This window comes from Drosophila busckii, chromosome 2L (assembly GCF_011750605.1).
Source record: "Drosophila busckii strain San Diego stock center, stock number 13000-0081.31 chromosome 2L, ASM1175060v1, whole genome shotgun sequence".
Classification (NCBI taxonomy): Eukaryota; Metazoa; Arthropoda; class Insecta; order Diptera; family Drosophilidae; genus Drosophila; species Drosophila busckii.
The window spans coordinates 18,948,960-18,967,773 of NC_046604.1; the positions used below are offsets into that span (position 1 = coordinate 18,948,960).

The 18,814-nt window shown below is 42.1% G+C and overlaps 2 protein-coding genes across 2 annotated transcripts in view; one reads left to right on the top strand and one right to left on the bottom strand.

The window, feature by feature from the left end:
- The first annotated feature begins 3,520 nt into the window (after window positions 1–3,520).
- The window catches only part of LOC108608026 (roundabout homolog 2), a 40,562-nt gene continuing 25,268 nt past the window's right edge, over window positions 3,521–18,814 (top strand). Inside the window, exon 1 of the mRNA XM_017999202.2 lies at window positions 3,521–4,144. Coding sequence (XP_017854691.1) covers window positions 3,796–4,144 — 349 coding nt within the window. The 5' untranslated portion in view covers window positions 3,521–3,795. The remainder of the gene's footprint in view (window positions 4,145–18,814) is intronic.
- LOC108608027 (enhancer of yellow 2b transcription factor-like) lies at window positions 6,994–7,688 on the bottom strand. Its single transcript, XM_017999203.1, has one exon. The coding sequence runs from the start codon at window positions 7,617–7,619 to the stop codon at window positions 7,326–7,328; it is 294 nt and encodes a 97-aa protein (XP_017854692.1). The 5' UTR covers window positions 7,620–7,688; the 3' UTR covers window positions 6,994–7,325.

Sequence of the window (18,814 nt, forward strand, 5' to 3'; positions counted from 1 at the left end):
ACAGCAACAGCAACAAAAAATGTAGCTACATTTACGAGCTTACAAAGCTGGCGGACCACCTACCCACCAGATCCGCCCCTGACTCCTCTCCACACACCATAAAGCTGAAGTTTTGGCTCTGTGTGGCAAATATGTTGTTTTGTAGATTCCTATCGAGTGCTTTGTGAGCTGCTTTGGTAGCACACTATTAACAGCAGGCGGCCTGTATACAGCCTATATATGCATACGACAACGAACAATATGAATTTATGGACATATGTATGGGTATATGTGAGTAATTAATTACATATTTCAATTGTGTGACATTTGGATTACGAAATGTACATTTTCCCCGTTCTTTTTATCTTTATAGTCTAATATTGCGCAGTTGGATGGATATGATTTCACTGAATATGTTTGTCTCATTTAACATTAAATTTTGTTCAAATAAAGCTAAAAATTTGTTCAAAACGCACTTACCCCATAATGTTGTTGATGCTAAAAGAATAAAGAAATAAACAAATTAATTTGAGTTTTGTGGATAAATAATATATTGTCAAGCTAAATTATTTTTATTATAGTAAACTTCACAAATAAATATTGAATGCTTGATATTTATTGGGATGTATTCTTTTAATCAAAACACGATTTGTTTTCTCATAAATTACGCATAACTCAAAACAAAACACACACACACACACCAAATTTTAATTATGCCCATCACTCATGCTAGCCAACGAGATGGGGTTGTCTTGTGCCTGGAAAACACTCCTGTACATAAATTTCACACTCAACTCATTTCCTGCTCATTATCATATCCCTTTAAACATACAAGTAATCTCAAAAGCTAGATGAGCATGCGTTGTACACGCATTTCCACTGTCTGACTTATAGACAGACAGAGAGACACAGAAACCCGAAGAGGCAACTCTCATCATGCCCACTTCCCGCTCCTGCTTGCTCTCAGTCGAAAAAAGAAACCCACTCAGCTGGGTTTGGCTTTGCTTTTCGGCTGCTGAGTGGGCGGCCAAGCAGTGTCTTTGACTTTATGCCTTTCAGACGTGCGTGCTTGGAGATCTGAGTGTGTGTGTGTGTGTGTGTTGCTGTCCAGAGACTTTAGGCTCCCAGGAGAGATCTGCGAAGGCAATCAGGCTGTCACAGCCGCTAATTTCAATTATCTTCAATGCATGCGTACGTAATTTGTTTACTTTCTGCGCTCGCTGCCCAAAGTGTGTGCAAATTTAACTACTTGGCTCCCTCTTGGTCGTCTCCTCCACTCCAGAGGATATGATACAAAAATTGAGCTCAAATGCGGAAACACTTTGAGACTCTTGAGTCAGTTTCTCTCTGCGTCGGCGTCAAAAGGCAAAAATACAAACTCTAAGCAGCATCAATTTGTGCGAAAAAGAAGTAAATGCCTCACATTCAATTTTAGTGAGTGTGTCCAAAGGAGCGACCGCCCGCAGCTGAGCTTAAAGCCATTCGCATGCGTGCGCGTGTTTGATTGCCAAATTAGCAGACATCATAAATTAATTACGAGAATAAATGTCGTGCTTAACTGCTCACTTACTCACTGCTATGCATAAGTGTCTATAAAATGAATAAATACTGCAGTGAACTGTGCACCCACTTGGATACTCCAGCGGCAATCAAAATGTCATTTTATTTTGTGGGCAAAGCTGTAAATCCGCAATTGAGACGCAACTTACATGTCATTAACATGGCTTACGGTATATCCCGCATCAGACATGACAGACATGAGTAGCAGCAGCAGCATCAACGACAACAACAACAACAAGCAGTAACAAACCAAAACAAAACATTTAAATGCCTTGCAGCGACGTTGGCCCTAAGCTATGTCAATATTTTGGCTAAGATGGCAAGTCAAAACAGGCCTGGCGACGTTGCCAAACTTGCATACGCAGTGAAGAGCGGCAACGCTGTTTCAGCTAAATTGGCCAATTATGGGCATTTGAAATATAGTTTACCTGCCTCGAGCTGCACGTCTCACTCTCTACCTGCGTTTACGCACTTTGACCTTTTTCTACAATCCTGTTTTTCTTTTTGTTTGGTGAAGATAATGCAAGCCGACATGGTGCCAACACCTGCCTCGACTTGAATGCACGCTTAGCCCAGAGCTCTTCCATAAAAGATGCACACCTACATTTTACACATTTTCGGTAAAATGTATTTGTATCTCGGAGTCCACATTAATGAGCATAGTTCACACTCAGTCATACCAGAACTCTGTGTCTGTGTGTGTGCTTGTGGATTGAGACCCTAAGTTATTGATTATTTAACAAATGTTGGGAAATTAGGCAGCGATTTATACATTATAGCAGAGCCTCTTCGATATATTATGTATGAACGCACTTTGATAAATTAATACAATATCGTTGTCCATTCAATTGATTTCGAAATTCATTAGCAGCAACTTCTAACGGCCGCCGGGGCGTCTTCTACGAGATATGACCCGGACCCAGCCCATGTCTGAGCCCAATTCTAATGCTCCACAGTTTGACTGCAGTCTAGTCTGTTGCCTTTATTGCAGTTTGGAAATGTAAAACGAAAATGGATGCGCTAACAGCTGGAGAGCGAGTGCGGTACTCGTTCAGATTAGATAGCAAATGGTCAACGGGTATGCATTAGAAGCACAATGAAAAAGGCACAACACCATGTTGCCAATGCGCCAACTGCAACAGCAACAACAATAGAAATACATTTTTATATGTCAAAAAATTTCAGCTTTACACAATCGCCAAGTTAATGAGCAGTGATATCAGCGGTGAGGCGCTCAGGCTAGTTTCGGGACAGATAACATATAATCATAATTAAAATGAAGTGTTAGAAATCTATTTTTTATTTAAATTAATTTTCACAAAATTTCCACTACTCACACAACTTGTGGTTCTCAAATTGAATATAAATAAATTGCTTAAAATAAGTATACGTAGTGCATATCTTTAGTGCTCAGAGCGCATGTTGCTCAACATTTTGTTGTGAGTTGTGAACGATTGTGTGGAAGGCAATGAGAACCAAGTGGAATTTGGAACAAAACAAACCCGCACGCAACAAGTCTAACCGATAGAGAGCGAAACGGGCACTCGTATGAACTCACCCAGCTGAATGTGAAACGGCTAAAGCTATGTACGACTACCTTACATGTTATTAATTTATTTTAAGTTGTTAACTAAATAAATAAAATAAATTTTATGTCATCAGATATTATTATTATCATTATATTACGAATAATAATAAACGTCATTAACAATATACTTCAATGTGCTATGAGAGTAATCGAGTTCGTAATGCACTATTATGCTACTGGGTCTATTCTCGTCTGTTAAAATTTTCTCGCTCTCAGCATTTTCTGTAACCAACAGATGGATAACAGAAAAACTTCATCACATGAATGCAGCAACTTAACATTTTCTGTTAAGCGCTGTACGCTGTACGTTCCGTATAAAGTATCTGTATCTTAATATGTTGCTGAAACTCGTGCGCTTCGGTTGTGTGCTCGGTTGTTCGGTGGCGGGTTTTTGATTCGGTGTGTTTGATCGGGACGCGTAAATCTCGGGCGTCTCGAACGTCATTGGCCGGTTCCGGTATCCGGGTTAGTACAGCGCCATGGCTCTACTCAATGCAAATATGATGCAGAATGAAGCGTGAATATATATACACTGTGCCAAATTACGAATAATACGTGTGTTTGAGTTGTGAATAGAAAAGAATTGCCAAAAAGCATTTTGAAATACAAAGTGTCGCGAGTGCCAGCCAGAGTAGCAAAGATTTTGGTTCGAGGGAAAACTTGACAAAATGCATTTATGTGAAATGCGTGCCACAACGCATTTAACTAAATCCAACGTGAACGCACACAAAATTCAAATTCAACTTAAAAATAAACATAAAACTAACAACGTCAGCGAGATCAAACAACGACACAGAAACAATCAAAATGTCGCCCCAGCGTCGCCGGCTGTGCAGCTAAAAATACTAGAAACTAAATGCTGCAGCAGCAGCAGCAGCAACGACAACGACAACTACAACCCAAAGATGCGTCACTCATTTCTAACTGCGGCAACTGGGATGCAGTTGCCCATGCTGCTAGTACTGCTGATACTGCTGGCTGGATTAAATGGATTAACACAAGTTACAGCGCTCAAGGGTAAGTGCCAGCTGCTGTGCCACATGCTGTTGCAGTTACTACAAACTGCGGCAGGTTTTTTCTCTTCTATTTTTTGGTTCTGTTTGAAGGGCACACAAATATGATATACAATTTCCGCGCTCCACTAATGACCAACAAATCCTTTGTGGAAATGCAGCTTTTCGCTCTTCACGCGCCCCACCAAATATTTATTGGAGTCATTTGTTTTCATTTCTGTTGCGTCTCGTTTTGGCTATTTTAGGAGTCTCTGTTTTATTTATGCACCGCGTACGCTAATGGATTTTAATTCCGCTTTATAGGCGACATCTCGCCGCTATATTCATGGGCATTATTCAACTTTCTTTCGAGTGTGGGCGTGTGAGTTAAGCACTCAAAGCTATTTACCGTCGATTTTTTATGAGTTTCTTAAGCACATAACCTCAAGTTTATAGTGTGAGTTAGGGTTTCAGGGGGGATATAGTATCCAGCATAGATCGCATTTCAGGCAGCTACAAATCGGCTAACAAAGGGCTAATTGTAAGGTCAGATCATCATATTTCAAAATGACTTTGCAGCTGTGTTTGCGAATCGATTGTATGTCTATGACATATGCATGATATCATGATTCCAAGAAATTATAAAAAAAATATGTACAAATGAAAACATTCTTTAGAGCATGCATATTTCCATTACAAGACATTTGTTTAAACAGCACACATTTGGTTTTTTCTTCTTTCGTTCTGTGTTTCTTTGAAAGCAATTTAAGTGTCCACAACAATCAGCAGACATTATCATAAAGTTAATTGCGTGGCATTGCTTTCAGTTTGGTCTTGGTCAATTGCAGCAAAATACAAACAGTATATATCAGCTTATGTCGGCTAATGAAAACAAAAAACAAACAACAACAATAGCAAGAGCCTATGGCGAAAGCGCTTTATTTTTTGTGTGGTTTTTGTGGTTATTGCTGGGAATTGGGAAATGTTTTTTAAAAAATTAAAGAAATTGTTTGGCAGCTGATTAGCAGTGGGTTAAGCTCACATGGCAAGAAATCTACTACTAGTATTTATGTATTTTTTGTTTTTAAATTGTCTTCTACAAATTTCACGCTTTTCATGTTATCTCTATAAAATTCCCCTTTTGAAATTGCTGCAGGCGCTAACGAAGATAATACTTTCTGGTAACCCCATCTCTTTACATATATCTATATAATACCCTTCAGGCTGGTCAGGGCAATCGGTAATCGGGGCACAGCGTTGAGTATTAACTCAAATAATGAAATGTGTAATCTAATGCTTATTAAACGCTTTTTAATGCAACTCCTTGCCACGGAGCGAGCAGCTCACGCAAAGGATTTTAGCTCGATTGTTGATTGAGAGAAGGAAGTTGAGGGGGCGGGGCCGATTTAGCAGCCGATTGTGATTGCGTTCATGTGCGCCACGTGAAAACATTTAACACGCAACAAGAACGCAACTAGCGTCTGATGAGCCATGTGGCAAGTGTTGCACGCGACGCCGTCGCTTGCTGATAATAAATTGTATAAAATTATCTCAACGGCACACGGCAGCAACTGAGGCAGCCTTGAGATGTGTGGTGTGGGGGAGTTGGTGTGTGACCAATCGGGTGGTGGGTCAATCGCTGGCTGCTTGAGGAATCACAACAAGCGAGCGGGTCATAAAAATTATCTGTTCCTAAACGCCCTCAACATGCTTGCCAGCCAAAAAGGGGGTTGACACTAAGCGTGCAGCAGCCGCAGCAGCGGCAGCAATAACATTCAGAAGAAATATAACCAAAGAGCGCACAGCAATTGCTTGTAATGTTACTCCAGGGAGTAGCGCTCTTCCCGCTAACTGCAAGCTGGGCTGCACTTTTCATAAGATTTTTTCAAGCGTTTTATGGTCAACGTGCACAGTCTGAGTCTCTGGCAAAAGAACTGAGAGCCATGAGCTCAACTCTACAGTTGTGGCTGAAGCTAGCGTGCCGTTTGTCTCGAGGGACTGAGCAAAAAACAGATTTTCTATATTGCCTAGTTAAGGCTTTTATTTTTTTTTTGTTGCCTTTTTTTATACTTGTGCTTTGTTCAAAAAGTGTTACAATTGCAGCGGCTCAATTTTACTGAACGCTGCCCGCCAGGCTTGTTGGTAATTTTGTCGATACGGATACGATACGATACTCAATTGTGAAGTGGTGAATGCAGCTGGCAGTCACTGTAGATTGCCAGAGCGAGAGCCAGAGCCAGAGCCTGAGCCCAGACTCATGTGCATTATGCGAAATTGGGCTAAGTAGCAGTTAGATCTTTTTTCGCTCTTTTGTTTTTTTGGGTCGTGCTTTGGACTGGGGCACCCTTTGTGGCATGTAAATGAAGTCAAGTGCTGTTGCAACATGTTATTGCCACAATCACATGATTGCTGACTACACTTAGCCGCCTGAGAAAAATCTCGGCACATTCTTTTCATTTTGTTGGATTTTATTAATTAAAGCTTTGAGCATCTGAGCCACGGCTGCTCCTGCTGCTGCCAACTAAATAATAATTAATTATGAAAAACAACAAGCGCACAGACTTGAATTTTAGTCTTAGTCTCGGCCTGTCCAGTGCCTGCCCACCAGCAAATAGCAAATAGCAAACAGTCGACAGACAAGCCAAGTTTTGCCTACGCAAATACGCAGAAAGAGTTTTTGCTTCCTGGACGTGGTTCTGAGCATGAAGTTGCACAGGCAACAGCCAACTTGCAACAAGCTGCTGCTGCTGTATGTGTGTGTAAAGTGCTCAAGTTGGTTTAGATAGCCGTGGGTTTTTTTTTATATTTTTGTTGTTGTTATTTTTTGGATTTTGTAACTTGCAATATTAAAAAAAAAACTGAAAATTAAGCCTGGCAGCCGCGGTAAATGCAAAGCTTGGAGCCGTTACTTGGTTGCCCAAATGTTGCTACTTATGCCCAGCTCTTGATGCTGTTGTTGTTGTTGTTGCCAGCCACATTTTTGCATGCAATGCCTGGCAAATGGATTTCGGCGAGCGAGCGAGAGGCGTTCCTGGTATTTTCAAAATATAAAAATACAGCAACAAATAACATTCTATGTTTGAATCAGCCTCAAGCGCTTGGTAGAGTCTTAAATAGCAATTTACTCACAGTAATTCTTAATAGTAGCTTGAATATCTTTATTGCGAATTGTTTATTTAACGCCAACTGAAACGCAAGTAACATATTTATTTTGCCAAGGACTCGCTCACACGCTTGGCAAGCTCCTGGCGTACTGCCGCTGGCACCGCAGCACGTGCTTGCGGCATTATCTCAGCCGAGAGCTGGTCATAGGAGACATTGGTTACGCCACGCTGTTGCAAGGTGTTGCGAATTCTCTGCTCCACATCCTTGCGCCATCCGCATTCGCTTAAGCGCTGCTGCAAGAGCTGCTTCAATTCATTTTTATCCACTTTATTTAATTGTGTTAGCTCAACAGTCTCAGGATCGGTGCCGATGCCCGTTTCTTTGGTAGTTGCCATGATCAAATTTAATTGTAAATATTAATTGTAATATGGTTTGAGTATTTGAAGTAAAGTAAATCCTCAATTTGCTCAGTTCAGCCTCAAAGCATACTCAGCATGCCCTCAAATTTATTTAATTTCTCTCCCAAGCATCACTAATTTCATTTCTCGCCATTCGGGCACACATTTCCACATGTTAGAGCGCATTGCTCGGCGGCTGTGAGAAAAACTCAAGCTGGCAGGTAAATTTGTTAGCCTGAGTAGGTTTGTCATTTCGCCATTTGACAAGGCATTGCCAAAACCGCTCCGAAACCTGAAACTCAGCCGAGGCCAAACAGCGAGCTGCCTGAGATTTGCATATTTGCACTTGATGGAGTTGCAGTTGGCTTTCGTTGCAGTTTACAGTCTACGGTTTGTTGTTAGCAGTTTGCAGTTTCCTATTTGGCTCTTGGCCGCTGGCGTTGGTTGCCGCGCAAGTTGCGCCGGCTGTGATTTGGATTTGCGCGCAGCCTACGCGAGACAAAATTTATGAAAAATATTTTCAGAGAATTGCCTTGAGTCATCGTTTGTGTCCAACGTCGCCAACGTTGGCGCTGTAGCATGTCGCCCAAACAAAAACGAAACGAAAAAAATCTTTAAAAAATTATAATTTGCTAACAAGCCGATCGACGGCGCCGTTGCTGTGGCAGTCTGCAATTATGACAAGTTGACAAACGGCTTAATCCTAATCTGTTTTCCCAGACCACAGAGCACAGAGCACTGGCCACAGCGTCCTCTCATAAACTTTGCGATTTGTGGTCAAAATTAAAAAAAGTAAAGATAAAGTTGAGAGATGGCAGATGAAGATGGCATTTAAATCAATAAAAGACGCGGCTCTTGGACGTTTATCGCATTTGTGATATCTAATACCAATACCCTGCTCTTGGACTCTCCCCTGCTGTTGCAACTGTCGCTCGAGTGCGACACATGCAAATTGGCCATGTTGCTAAAACAAGTTAGCCGCACTCTTGGCTCTTAAGGCGATGCCTGCTTGTAGTCACCTGCGTAAGCGACAACGACAACAGCAATAGCAACAGCAACAGCAACAGCAACAGTCAACAAGCTACAGCGACAGGCAACAGCAACATGCAAAATTGGACTGTGCTGCGTGCAAATAAGGCAAGCAACGACATCCACCAAGTACGAGCAACAACAACGAGAGTATTAACTATAAACAGGCGCTGGCTGCCAGGCAGACAATCAGCCATAAATCTAAATGACTGTCAACCCAAGAAGGCAGGCGGCGGGCAGCAACCTACTCGAGCTTGCATATGCTGTTGCCCACTTTGCTCAAGAGTCTGCAGAACCAGAGCCACAAGCTCAAACTCATTTGCCGACCAGTCTCTGATAAGGCACTGAATTATGCTCGCAGCTATGTATATTGTTATGATGCTGGCTATGCATAAGTATTAAACATAGTCGATCGTCAAATCAATTTAAAGTCAAAGACCAAGTGCAAACCATTTTCACAGCAACTTATGGTACAGCCCTCGCCTGCCATGCAAATCCTAGTAGCTCTATATGCAACAAGTTTTGTCATCAAATTCATTAGTCTTAGCTGCATAGTAGTGCGATTGCCAGCCAAAGTCACTCATAAAGCACTTTATTTTATGCATCAAGTATAAAGTGAAGCTCCAGAGGGTTGGAAATGGGGTTTATGCCTAATTTATTGCACTTTTGCTGTGGCAAATGGAGAGAGAAATGCGATAGGCCAATCATTTGAGAGTGCTGCGTCTTGAGCTTCAACGGCTGCTTCAACTTACTCCAGTAGAATGCGACGGTGAGCGGGGAAGCGGGGATTTCAGGCTCTTGAAGAGGCATGCATTTAAGATAAGGCGTCACTTGTCGCCGTTGCTGACGCCTTGGCATTTCTCTTCCTTCTCTCGTTATTTTTCTTTTATTTCAGCATTATTTACATTTTAAGAGCATCGCCATCAACCAAACGCTTCGTTTCGTTTCGTTTGCTTTGCTTCTTTTCATTTTTGTTTTAGGAGTTTTTCTGTGATTTTTATTTGTAGCTAGGCTCGAATTACCGTGAGGCATTTGTTTAGAGAACTAGCGTTGCGGCATTGTTTACATTTTTATTTTATATTCGTTGTAAGGCAAACATTGCAATCACAACTCACAACTGAGAACTAGAACTGGGTTAGCTGGGTGTGGCTGACGTGGCTGACGGAATGACGTACGGATTGACTGGCAGAAGTAAATATTTAATTAGTGACGCACCTTGTGGGAAATCATTTTCATTTCGTAGATATTTCTTCTGTGCCAACAACAACAACAACTACAACTAAAACGCCCATGCAAATGGCGGCAAGTCTTTTGAGACAATACTTGAAAATTCTACGAAATTTCTATGGATTTTATGCCACGTCATGCCAAAGCAGGCAAGCAAAGCAAACGAATGAAATTTCTTGGTCTGCATTATCTATTCTATCCTACGACTTGATTACTAATTGATTTAGCATGATTTTCGATATGATTAACTCGATTGCCGCATTATTGATTATCAACTAATTGAGCATGCAGCTGCAGTCTTGGAATACTAAACTACGGAACAAGTTTAGTATCACTAAACTAAAAATTAATTACATCTACAGCTGCAATTTATGCGTGGCAATTAATCATGCGTGTCGCTTACAAAGGAATTTGCATTCGACGAGCGCCCATTGGAGACAGGACAGCTGAGTGATCCTTGCTCAGATTGATGTGCATTGATCGCGTGTTCGGCTATCAGCTGAGCAACTCTGCCGCTGTCTCAATCACCATCGCAGTGATCTCACTCCCAGCACGATCATTAATAAACCGCTGTGAGCTGTCAATAAAAATCAACGTTCCCCAACATTCAGCGTCGCCCATGCGGCGTGCAAAATGCTCAAGACTCAGGCATTGTTGTTGCCGTTGCTGTTGCTGTTGCATTTGTAGACATTTTGATTCACACTGCGTCTGCTTGGGGATCATCAAGTGATCGTTGTCGATCGTTGATCGCTGATTGTTGTAAACTGATCGTGGCCAACAGACATTGTTTGGCACTTGCTGTGATTTGGCCACTCTACTGACAATTGTCGCCGCTGATGATGTCTATATTTTCAATTGCTGTTACCACACCATAGCAAACAGTTGCTGTCGCATCAGCAGCGGAAATCGTTGCGGGAGTTATGTTTTGCTGCCGCATGTAAATATTTACGGATCATAAACATTCCCAGGCTACTAAAAACAAACAAACAAAAGACTCTGTAGCTCAATCATAAATGCGCGACAACAGCAAAAGCAGCGCAGCAACAGTAATTGATGCTGCTTGCTGCAACAGGCAGAAGCAACAGCAGCGACATGTCGCTTTATAAACAAAATTCAATAATAAATAAGACGGAGGCAAAAAGAGCAGTTAGCAGCGAGAGACTGTGGCAAGGTAAATGCTTTGGTTTGTCTACTCCTGCTGCTGCTGCTCCCGCCTGTAAAATAAAATAATGATGATGAAAATGTTGCACATGCTGACGATGGCAATGACGACGACGACAACAACGACAACGATTCTATGCCAAAGGCAGTAGACAGGCTGAGGCTCTGGCTCTGGATCTGGCGGCGAAGCGGCCAAGCGGCCAAGCGGCTGACAATGATGAGGCACGATGACAGACCAACAAATCGAAGGGATCGGGGCATCGCGCTCAATGCACCCATATTCAGAGTTGAAGTTAAGGCAGACAAGGGAAGGCAGCCTGCAGCTAAAGTTGCCACTGTTATTGCTGTTGCTGTTGCCCTGGCTGTTGCTCTTGCTGTTGGTGGTGGCAATCGTCATCGTTACCGCAACAGTGGAATGTATTGTAAAACATCGACACAAAAGCGCAGCACATGCGAGCATCAACCGTACTAAGGGTAAACTCAAGCGTGATGTGAGAATTTACGCTGCCTCGCTTTTTGTCATATCATAACCGAGATGTGCTTGGGTGTTTATGCGCTGGCAGTATACGTGATGTTCGAAGCTGATAAAAATATCAGAGCGGCAAGAAATTATTAATTTAATTAATTGAAATACAATTTGAATGCATTTTGCTACTCGAAACTATAAAATAATTATAGTTTTTAGTTTCAACAAAGCTTGTTCGCATAAACGTAAATATTAACAACAACAATTACAATAAGACAGAGAATCACTTTCCATGTGTCTGTCTGCTTTGTGACCCCACAAGCAAAAAAAAAAAACAATAAAAAACGAGGCAACAACAAAATGAAATAAAACAACTTTTGCCGACGGGCAGAAATTAATTTTTCATAATTTTTTTGCGCCCCTTTTTTTGGTTGTTGTTGCTGCTATCGTAACTTGTTTCCCTTTGCGTGCTACGTTCTCCCTTCCTTCCACCTCTGAGTGAGTACATGACGCTACAATGTTTGCTGTATTCCTGAATCCTGCTGCCATTTATTGTCAACGCCATTTGTGGCACTCGACTCAGTCTGCAGCTTTGCTGGTCTGGCCCCGGGTGCGAGTTCGGGTCAAGGTTGAGTTAGCGCCAAAGTCAGAGGCGTTTGCCTTTGGGTGAGCGAAGGAGAGAGTCTGTTGGCATGGTCTTTATTAAAGTTGATTGTCAAATGCGGCCCTTAAGTGATTTTTATAGTGCTTTAATTGGACCTAGGAATGGGCCAACAAGTGCCACAGCAGCCCGAACCGGGATGGCGGCTTGGACTTTTGAAGCTGCTCCCGGGAGGCGCACAATGAGACAAGCAAGCGGCGTGAGGCATGCGGCTTAATTACTCACGGTAACTTTCGCATTTTTTCGCATTGCAATGAGCTAGGGATAGCGATGGGGCGTATCCAAGGTGCGAGCGTGTCTCGCTCTCTGGGTCTCTTTGTATAATTCACGGCCGAGTCGAAGTTGGTGCAAACTGTTGACAGGATGACGTGACAACATGCAATGTAAATCGTGTGACACGACGTCGCTGCCAAAGGGGTTAATGTATAAATTAAATTTACACGCGGCCAGCGCCGCAGTCAGAGTGTTGAGTCAAGAGTAAAGCCATTGCAGTCATATCTCTATTAGGCATTGCAAAAACTAAGAAGGCGACAAGCCAGATACACACCGATAAGAGTGGCAGATAAAAAGGTAGCCCTGACGTGGAACAATGCAACATAAATTGCAGGCACAGCGGGGCAGGCTGCAGGCAACAGGATAAGCGCACACTTGGAGGCTACAGGGTCAGCATCCCGCTGAACACACATACATATGAGATTGGTGCAAAGCAACATGAAAAGCAAAGACAACAAAGAGCTCAAAACAATGCGTAGGGGTCAGCAGGAAGCGGCAGCAGCATCATCAGCAGGATCCCAAGAAATTGCTCGAAGATGAAGAAAAAGTTGCATTAAGTTGGCTTAGCAAATTTTCACGCTTACCTGCACCCACACACAATAACTCAGCAGCGAAATAAGAAGAAGAAGCAGACGACTTGCCAGAGCTGCAGCCGAAAAAAGGCAATAAGCAGCAACAATTTCGTAGAATGAAAGGCAGCCCGAAAACAAAGCCAAAGTTGCCAAAGTTGTATAATTTCGCATTGGCAGGGATAATCCTACACACAGAGTCAGGTAAAGCCCACACGGTACACGCATTCGAAGAAATCCATACAAATACATATATATGTATGTACTATTATGTAGAATAATAATATATAGACTACGCAATTGCGATAACAAAGCAACAGTTGTCGATAATCATATTGATAGACTACAGAATACTCTATAAACATACACGCTATGTGTGCTTAGTCCTGGCTATTGCTACGCTATAGGGTATGCCAAATCTACGCATTTGAGATTAGAGTTTATTTTCCTTCTTGTTGCCGAGCTGGGAACGAGGGACTGGGAGCTGGTAGCGTTATATGAAGCGAGAAAGTGGTCGGCCAGCAGATGCTTTTGATGTTGCCCCCATTGTTTGTTACAAATTAAATTTTGGCCCATATAAAACAACCGAAAAATAAAAATAAAACTTTGTTAATAAAATTTAACAATTCTCATGCTGCGTAGCTGCTAAATTTTTATGGTTATCTGTCTGCAGACAGAGCCACTGAGCACAGTATACGCAAGCAAACGAGTGAGACAGTTTGTACAATTTCCATTGCCATTTCTATTTAATGTGCAAAGTTTAGCACACTTAGCCTCGCTGCGCTTTCCCTTGCCTTGCCTCGCCTTGCCTCAAAATGTTGCCTAATTGAAGCAACAATGCAAAGGCGGCAAAATTATTTCAATGGCCAATTCCAAAACTCAAAGAACGCTCAAAATGGTCGCCAGTCGCCGCGTCGAGTTTTCCTATTCTCGCAAGCAAGCAAGGTCAAAGGCAATTTGTGCCGCCGCAAGACACAGACTACAGTCTAGCGTCCCTATAGAGACCATACGTAGCTTCATATGTATATGCGTAGGTAGAGAGCAGCCGATTAGATGCAGCACGCTAAACGAATACGCAAACAATGGAGAGGAGCTGAAAACTAAGAAGAGCTAGGTAGATGCCGGGACGGCAACGCATTCTCAAGTTGAATGCAACACATGGAGTCGCAGCGGCAAGTCATAAATTTTACCGAAAAGAAAAGAAAAATAGTCGTAATAATAATAAAAACCCAAATAGTCGAAAAAGTATTGCCGGCAGAAAACAATAGGAAAAAAGAAAAGCAAACGAGACATAAAAATAAAAGAAAAACTGAGAGTAAAGTAGAATACAAGAAAAGGTTCTTTCATCCTACGACTACAATTTCTGTTTCCACACTTAGGTAGATGAATTTCTATTTGCTGCATGCTCTCAAACTAACACACCCGATAAATTTCCGAGCTAAGAAATGTCCTGCAATAATCAGGCAGGTGAAAGGCCACGCTTACAAAATGTAACAGATGAAAGCCAACAGATTAGCCAAAGAGCATTTTTAATTAAAAAAAAACAGCGGAAATTGAAAACTGCATTCCCGAAAAATTATCGTTGATAAACGCAGTATGAGATGAAAGAGCTAGCCCAAACATTTTAGTTGTAGTTTCATTTAAACACATCTTAATACATCTGTTATTAGGTTATAATACCTGGCTGTCCACAGCTACATATACAATGCCCGATATTCAACGCCAAACAACGTTTAAGTTTGAGTTTGAGTTTGCGTTTGCTCAGCTGTCAGCTGAGATTTCCTCTAACTCCTCTAACCAATCTAAACGTAAACCGAACTCCACTTAGTCGAAGCTATGCCTTGCCAGTCCTGAGCAGGCCTCAAATATCAGTGTTTAGTCAAATTACAGGCTGCAAGATGGCATGTATCTCAAGACTTAAACTGTCTAAGCAATTTTTGAGCCGCCACTTAGCTTCGAACTCGGCGCCCACACACACACACACACATCTGCAGCCAGCCAAAAGTGGCAGCTAATTTGAAGTAAATCAAGATAAACTTTCTTTTCATGTACATATCTTTTTGAATGTACATTTCATACGCATTGAAGCATTTTGCGAAATCGACGTAAAAATCATTATAAGAAATAAGGGAAAAAAGAAAGATGCTTAGAGTATCTAGAAGAGCGCAATGCGCATATCTGTTGCTGTGAATCTCATAGTTTGCATAGCTAATTAGCCAAACTTCAAACCAGAGTAGTCCATGTTGCTGTTGCTGTTGTTGTTAGCATTTGCTTGTTGTCTGCTGTCTGTTGTCGGTGCCTGATCATTGATCAAGACGCTGGGGCCTAACGAACAAAATGTATCTGAACGTAAGGAACGTTCTCACATTAGTCACGCGTTTAACATATTTTCGTTTCGTTGTGCGCGTCTTAAATTTAATATATTTTGTTGCAACAACAGCAACAGCAACGGAGACTGTAGGTAAGCTTTGCCCTGTTGTCTGCTGACGACGTTAGCGTATGCAAATATTTTGCAAATCAAGCGTGCGTAACTACGCCAAGAAATGAACGCAAGACAACGGGCGATGGCATCGGAGCCCCAACCTCAACCTAAGTCATCTGCATATGCTAAACAGTGCCGAGGATCCCCTCCCTCTCTCTTTCGCTCCCTGGTTTTCTCTCTCGCTCTTTAGTATCTGATTTGCGACAGTTGAGCCTGAGCATGCTATCTGCTGGATATGGTAAGGGGCAGCTTGGCAGCAAAATGTTGGCGAATTAGGAACGCGGAATGCGATCGATACGTGCGGTCATTTTGCTGCAGTAAGTAGCAAAAGAAATAGCGGCAGCAGCAACATGTTGCACATGCCGTAATGTTGAGTGGCGCGTTTGGTCAGCAATTCGTTTCCCATATTGCTAATGCCCAAGACTAAAACTAAAACTTAAACTGGGAAGAAGACTAAAAACTATGGCCACGGCAGAAAATCGTGCACTGGCCACAGGCAGCTGCAAGTTGTTGTTCTGCCTCAAATGGGAGCCAGTGGACATTGCTGGCAATTAAGGGGGGTTCCTCCTTTACAAAATAAAAAGAAGAATAAAAGAAATCTAAGAGGCAAACAGAAAATGTTCTGTCTGTTCTGTTGCTGTTCGCGCAATTCTTAACGGTAATTATGTTGTTCGTTTTGGCAGCCAAAGCGTTTTGCGTAGAGAACCTTTGCCACAGCGATCTGCAACAGCAACAGCAACAGAGAGGACAACTGCAGCAACAGTAACGGCAACAGCAACTGAGGTACGGCAGCAACAAGTCTTGGCCATCGCCTTGCTTGTGTTAAATTGGATTAATTTGACAGTAAAATGCAAATGAGCCGAATGCCAAATGCAAAATGCGAAATTAAACTTAAACAGCGGATACGCTACGAATACAACATACAAAGCCAATGTTGCTGGCAACAAATTATGTTGCTGCCGTTGCTGCCGCTGTTTGGTATCGCGTCGCACCCCACCACGCCCCTTTGTGCACTTGTCATGCACGCCTCGCACATTGCACTCTCAGCTGCGTGTAGTTGCAATTGCCTCGCCAGCTAAATAATCAACATGTTTGGGGCAGACACATGTTGCCGCCGTGCTGGCAATCGAGGACCAGCAGCAGCAGCAGCAGCCGCAGCCAAACAACAACAGTAACTAAGCCCAAGTGCAGCAATATTTTAAATTGAATTTTTGTCCGCGGCATAAATAAAGAAAAACAAATACTCGACCAAGATGAGGCAAGTCGAGTTTTGAGCATGCTGCTTCTGCTGCTGCTGCTGCTGCTGCTGTTGCAGCCTTTGTAGCCTCCAGCAACATGCATCAATACCCGGCGCCCGTTTTTCATACTCTGCATTTTTTTCACTCATATGTTTTGCGTTTTTAATTCGTTTTCCCTCGACCAGTTCAGCCCATGTGTGTCCAACAGATAGCTTAATCGATTTACTGGCTGTGCACCAGCAAAAGCAACTTGAATGCCACAAATAACATGCAAGTGATAAATTGTGGCAAATGTGTTTATTAATTATTGTGAAATAAATAGAAATGCTCGCAGCGGCAGCAGCAATTGCTGTAGCATTGCTCAAAGGTGGTCTCATATTTTCAAGCTGCAACAGCAACAGCAACATGGCTGACAATATGCTGCAGCTTGTGACTGACAACAACAATACAAACAGCAACAACTATGCGCGTTTGTTCTGCGCTCTGTTTGGTCATTTACAAATAGAAATTGCAATGATTTTCAAGTATGTTGCTGCTGCTGCTGCTGCTGCTGCAATTGCAAAATCAACTGTCTGTTGATCTACTGCGATTGCTGCTTTGATGATATATCGCCGCCAAGATACTCAACCCAACTCGACTCCCTGTGCTCCTCCACTAGCCCCACCCCCTGCTGCTCAAGCCAAATTTGATATGCAGTTACAAGTTACATGACGTTCTCGTAGTCGACATTGGCCAAACGAGCCACAATGTTGTGTTTAAAGTCTTCTGTCGCTCTCTCCTTGTTTCTTTTTTTTTTTTGTACCTTGTGTGTTTCTCTTTGTTGTTGTGTTCTGCATTTATTAGCATTTTGCCCTTAACTTGTTTTTAAAGAACTTTTTCTGCTGCTGCTGCTTTTGCTGCTGCTTGTCAGTCACTGTTGTTGCTATTGTGTGTGGTAACATTTTCAATTCAATTATATTTCATGTTCATGTTGCATCGATTTACATTATAATTTGTGTCTGTGACGGAAGTCATTTGTGGCCAGCTAGTGTAGCCCCTTCTTTCTATTTCTGTCCATCCAGACCCGCTCCTCATTATGTCCCATCTGTTTGAGTTTTGACCAAGTTCTGTATGTTTGAAAAACTGATAAAATATTCAAAATCAAAGAAAAGCTTTCTGAGACAGTCAAATGAGTGAGAAAACAAAGTGAAAATGCGCAGTAATTTTTATTTTTTTCCCTCATATGCTTATTACTCATAAAGAATTGTTGCAGTTGCTCTATACAATACATGGCTTGATATTTGATTTTTGGTTCGTTCCTCTTACTGCGCCCACATCTCAATCAAATCTTGCGCGCCTTCATTTCTCACACAATTCCACCTCTCCCTCTCTCGCTCTTACTCATTGCGAGTAGTTGCCCTTGCACTCGTCAGTGCCAATGAACTTAATAGTTGCTGTAACAAATCGTCTCATAATTTTTTGATTAGTCAGGCTGCTTGTATTATAATATCTGCTTCATAGACTAGTTTGGTGTCGCTTTCATTAAACGCATCGAATTGTCACCCCATTTACTTGCGTTCGTGCACTTAGAGGCAACGACAGCTGCAAGAAAGAAATATGAAAAAGCTAACAAATATTTCGGAAAGTCAAATAAATATATCAACAGACGCAACTTTAGCTTGACACCTTTGACATTGGCATATGGCGGCTATATAGCCGCTTAGACTTAGACAGTTGGCCCCGGCAGTCAATCACACTCAATACATCCATCAATCCATCAATTAGGCCCTGTTCTTTCAGCGACCAACACAGAAAATTTACTTTAAGTGCGATTTTTAGTTTAGTCGGTATTAAAGCTGTCAGATGCCAGTTTTCTCTTTTTCACTCGCCTAATGTTTATAATAATAAGCTGAGTAAACAGCGCAAAGCAGAGTTTTCTTCATTTTTCTATTTATTTTTTTTTGTTTTTGTTCGTTGTGTTGTGTTTTTCACGACTAATGAGCTGCCCCCAGACCTGATCTAATGTTATGACAGCTCATCAAGTGTCAGCAGCCAGTAGCACCCCAGCGTCTGAACCAAGGGGCAACTGCCTAGGGAGGGGATAGAG

What these genes read in the sequence shown, in the direction of transcription:
- LOC108608027 (XM_017999203.1), bottom strand. Translation starts at nt 7,619, where the DNA reads ATGGCAACTACCAAAGAAACGGGCATCGGCACCGATCCTGAGACTGTT.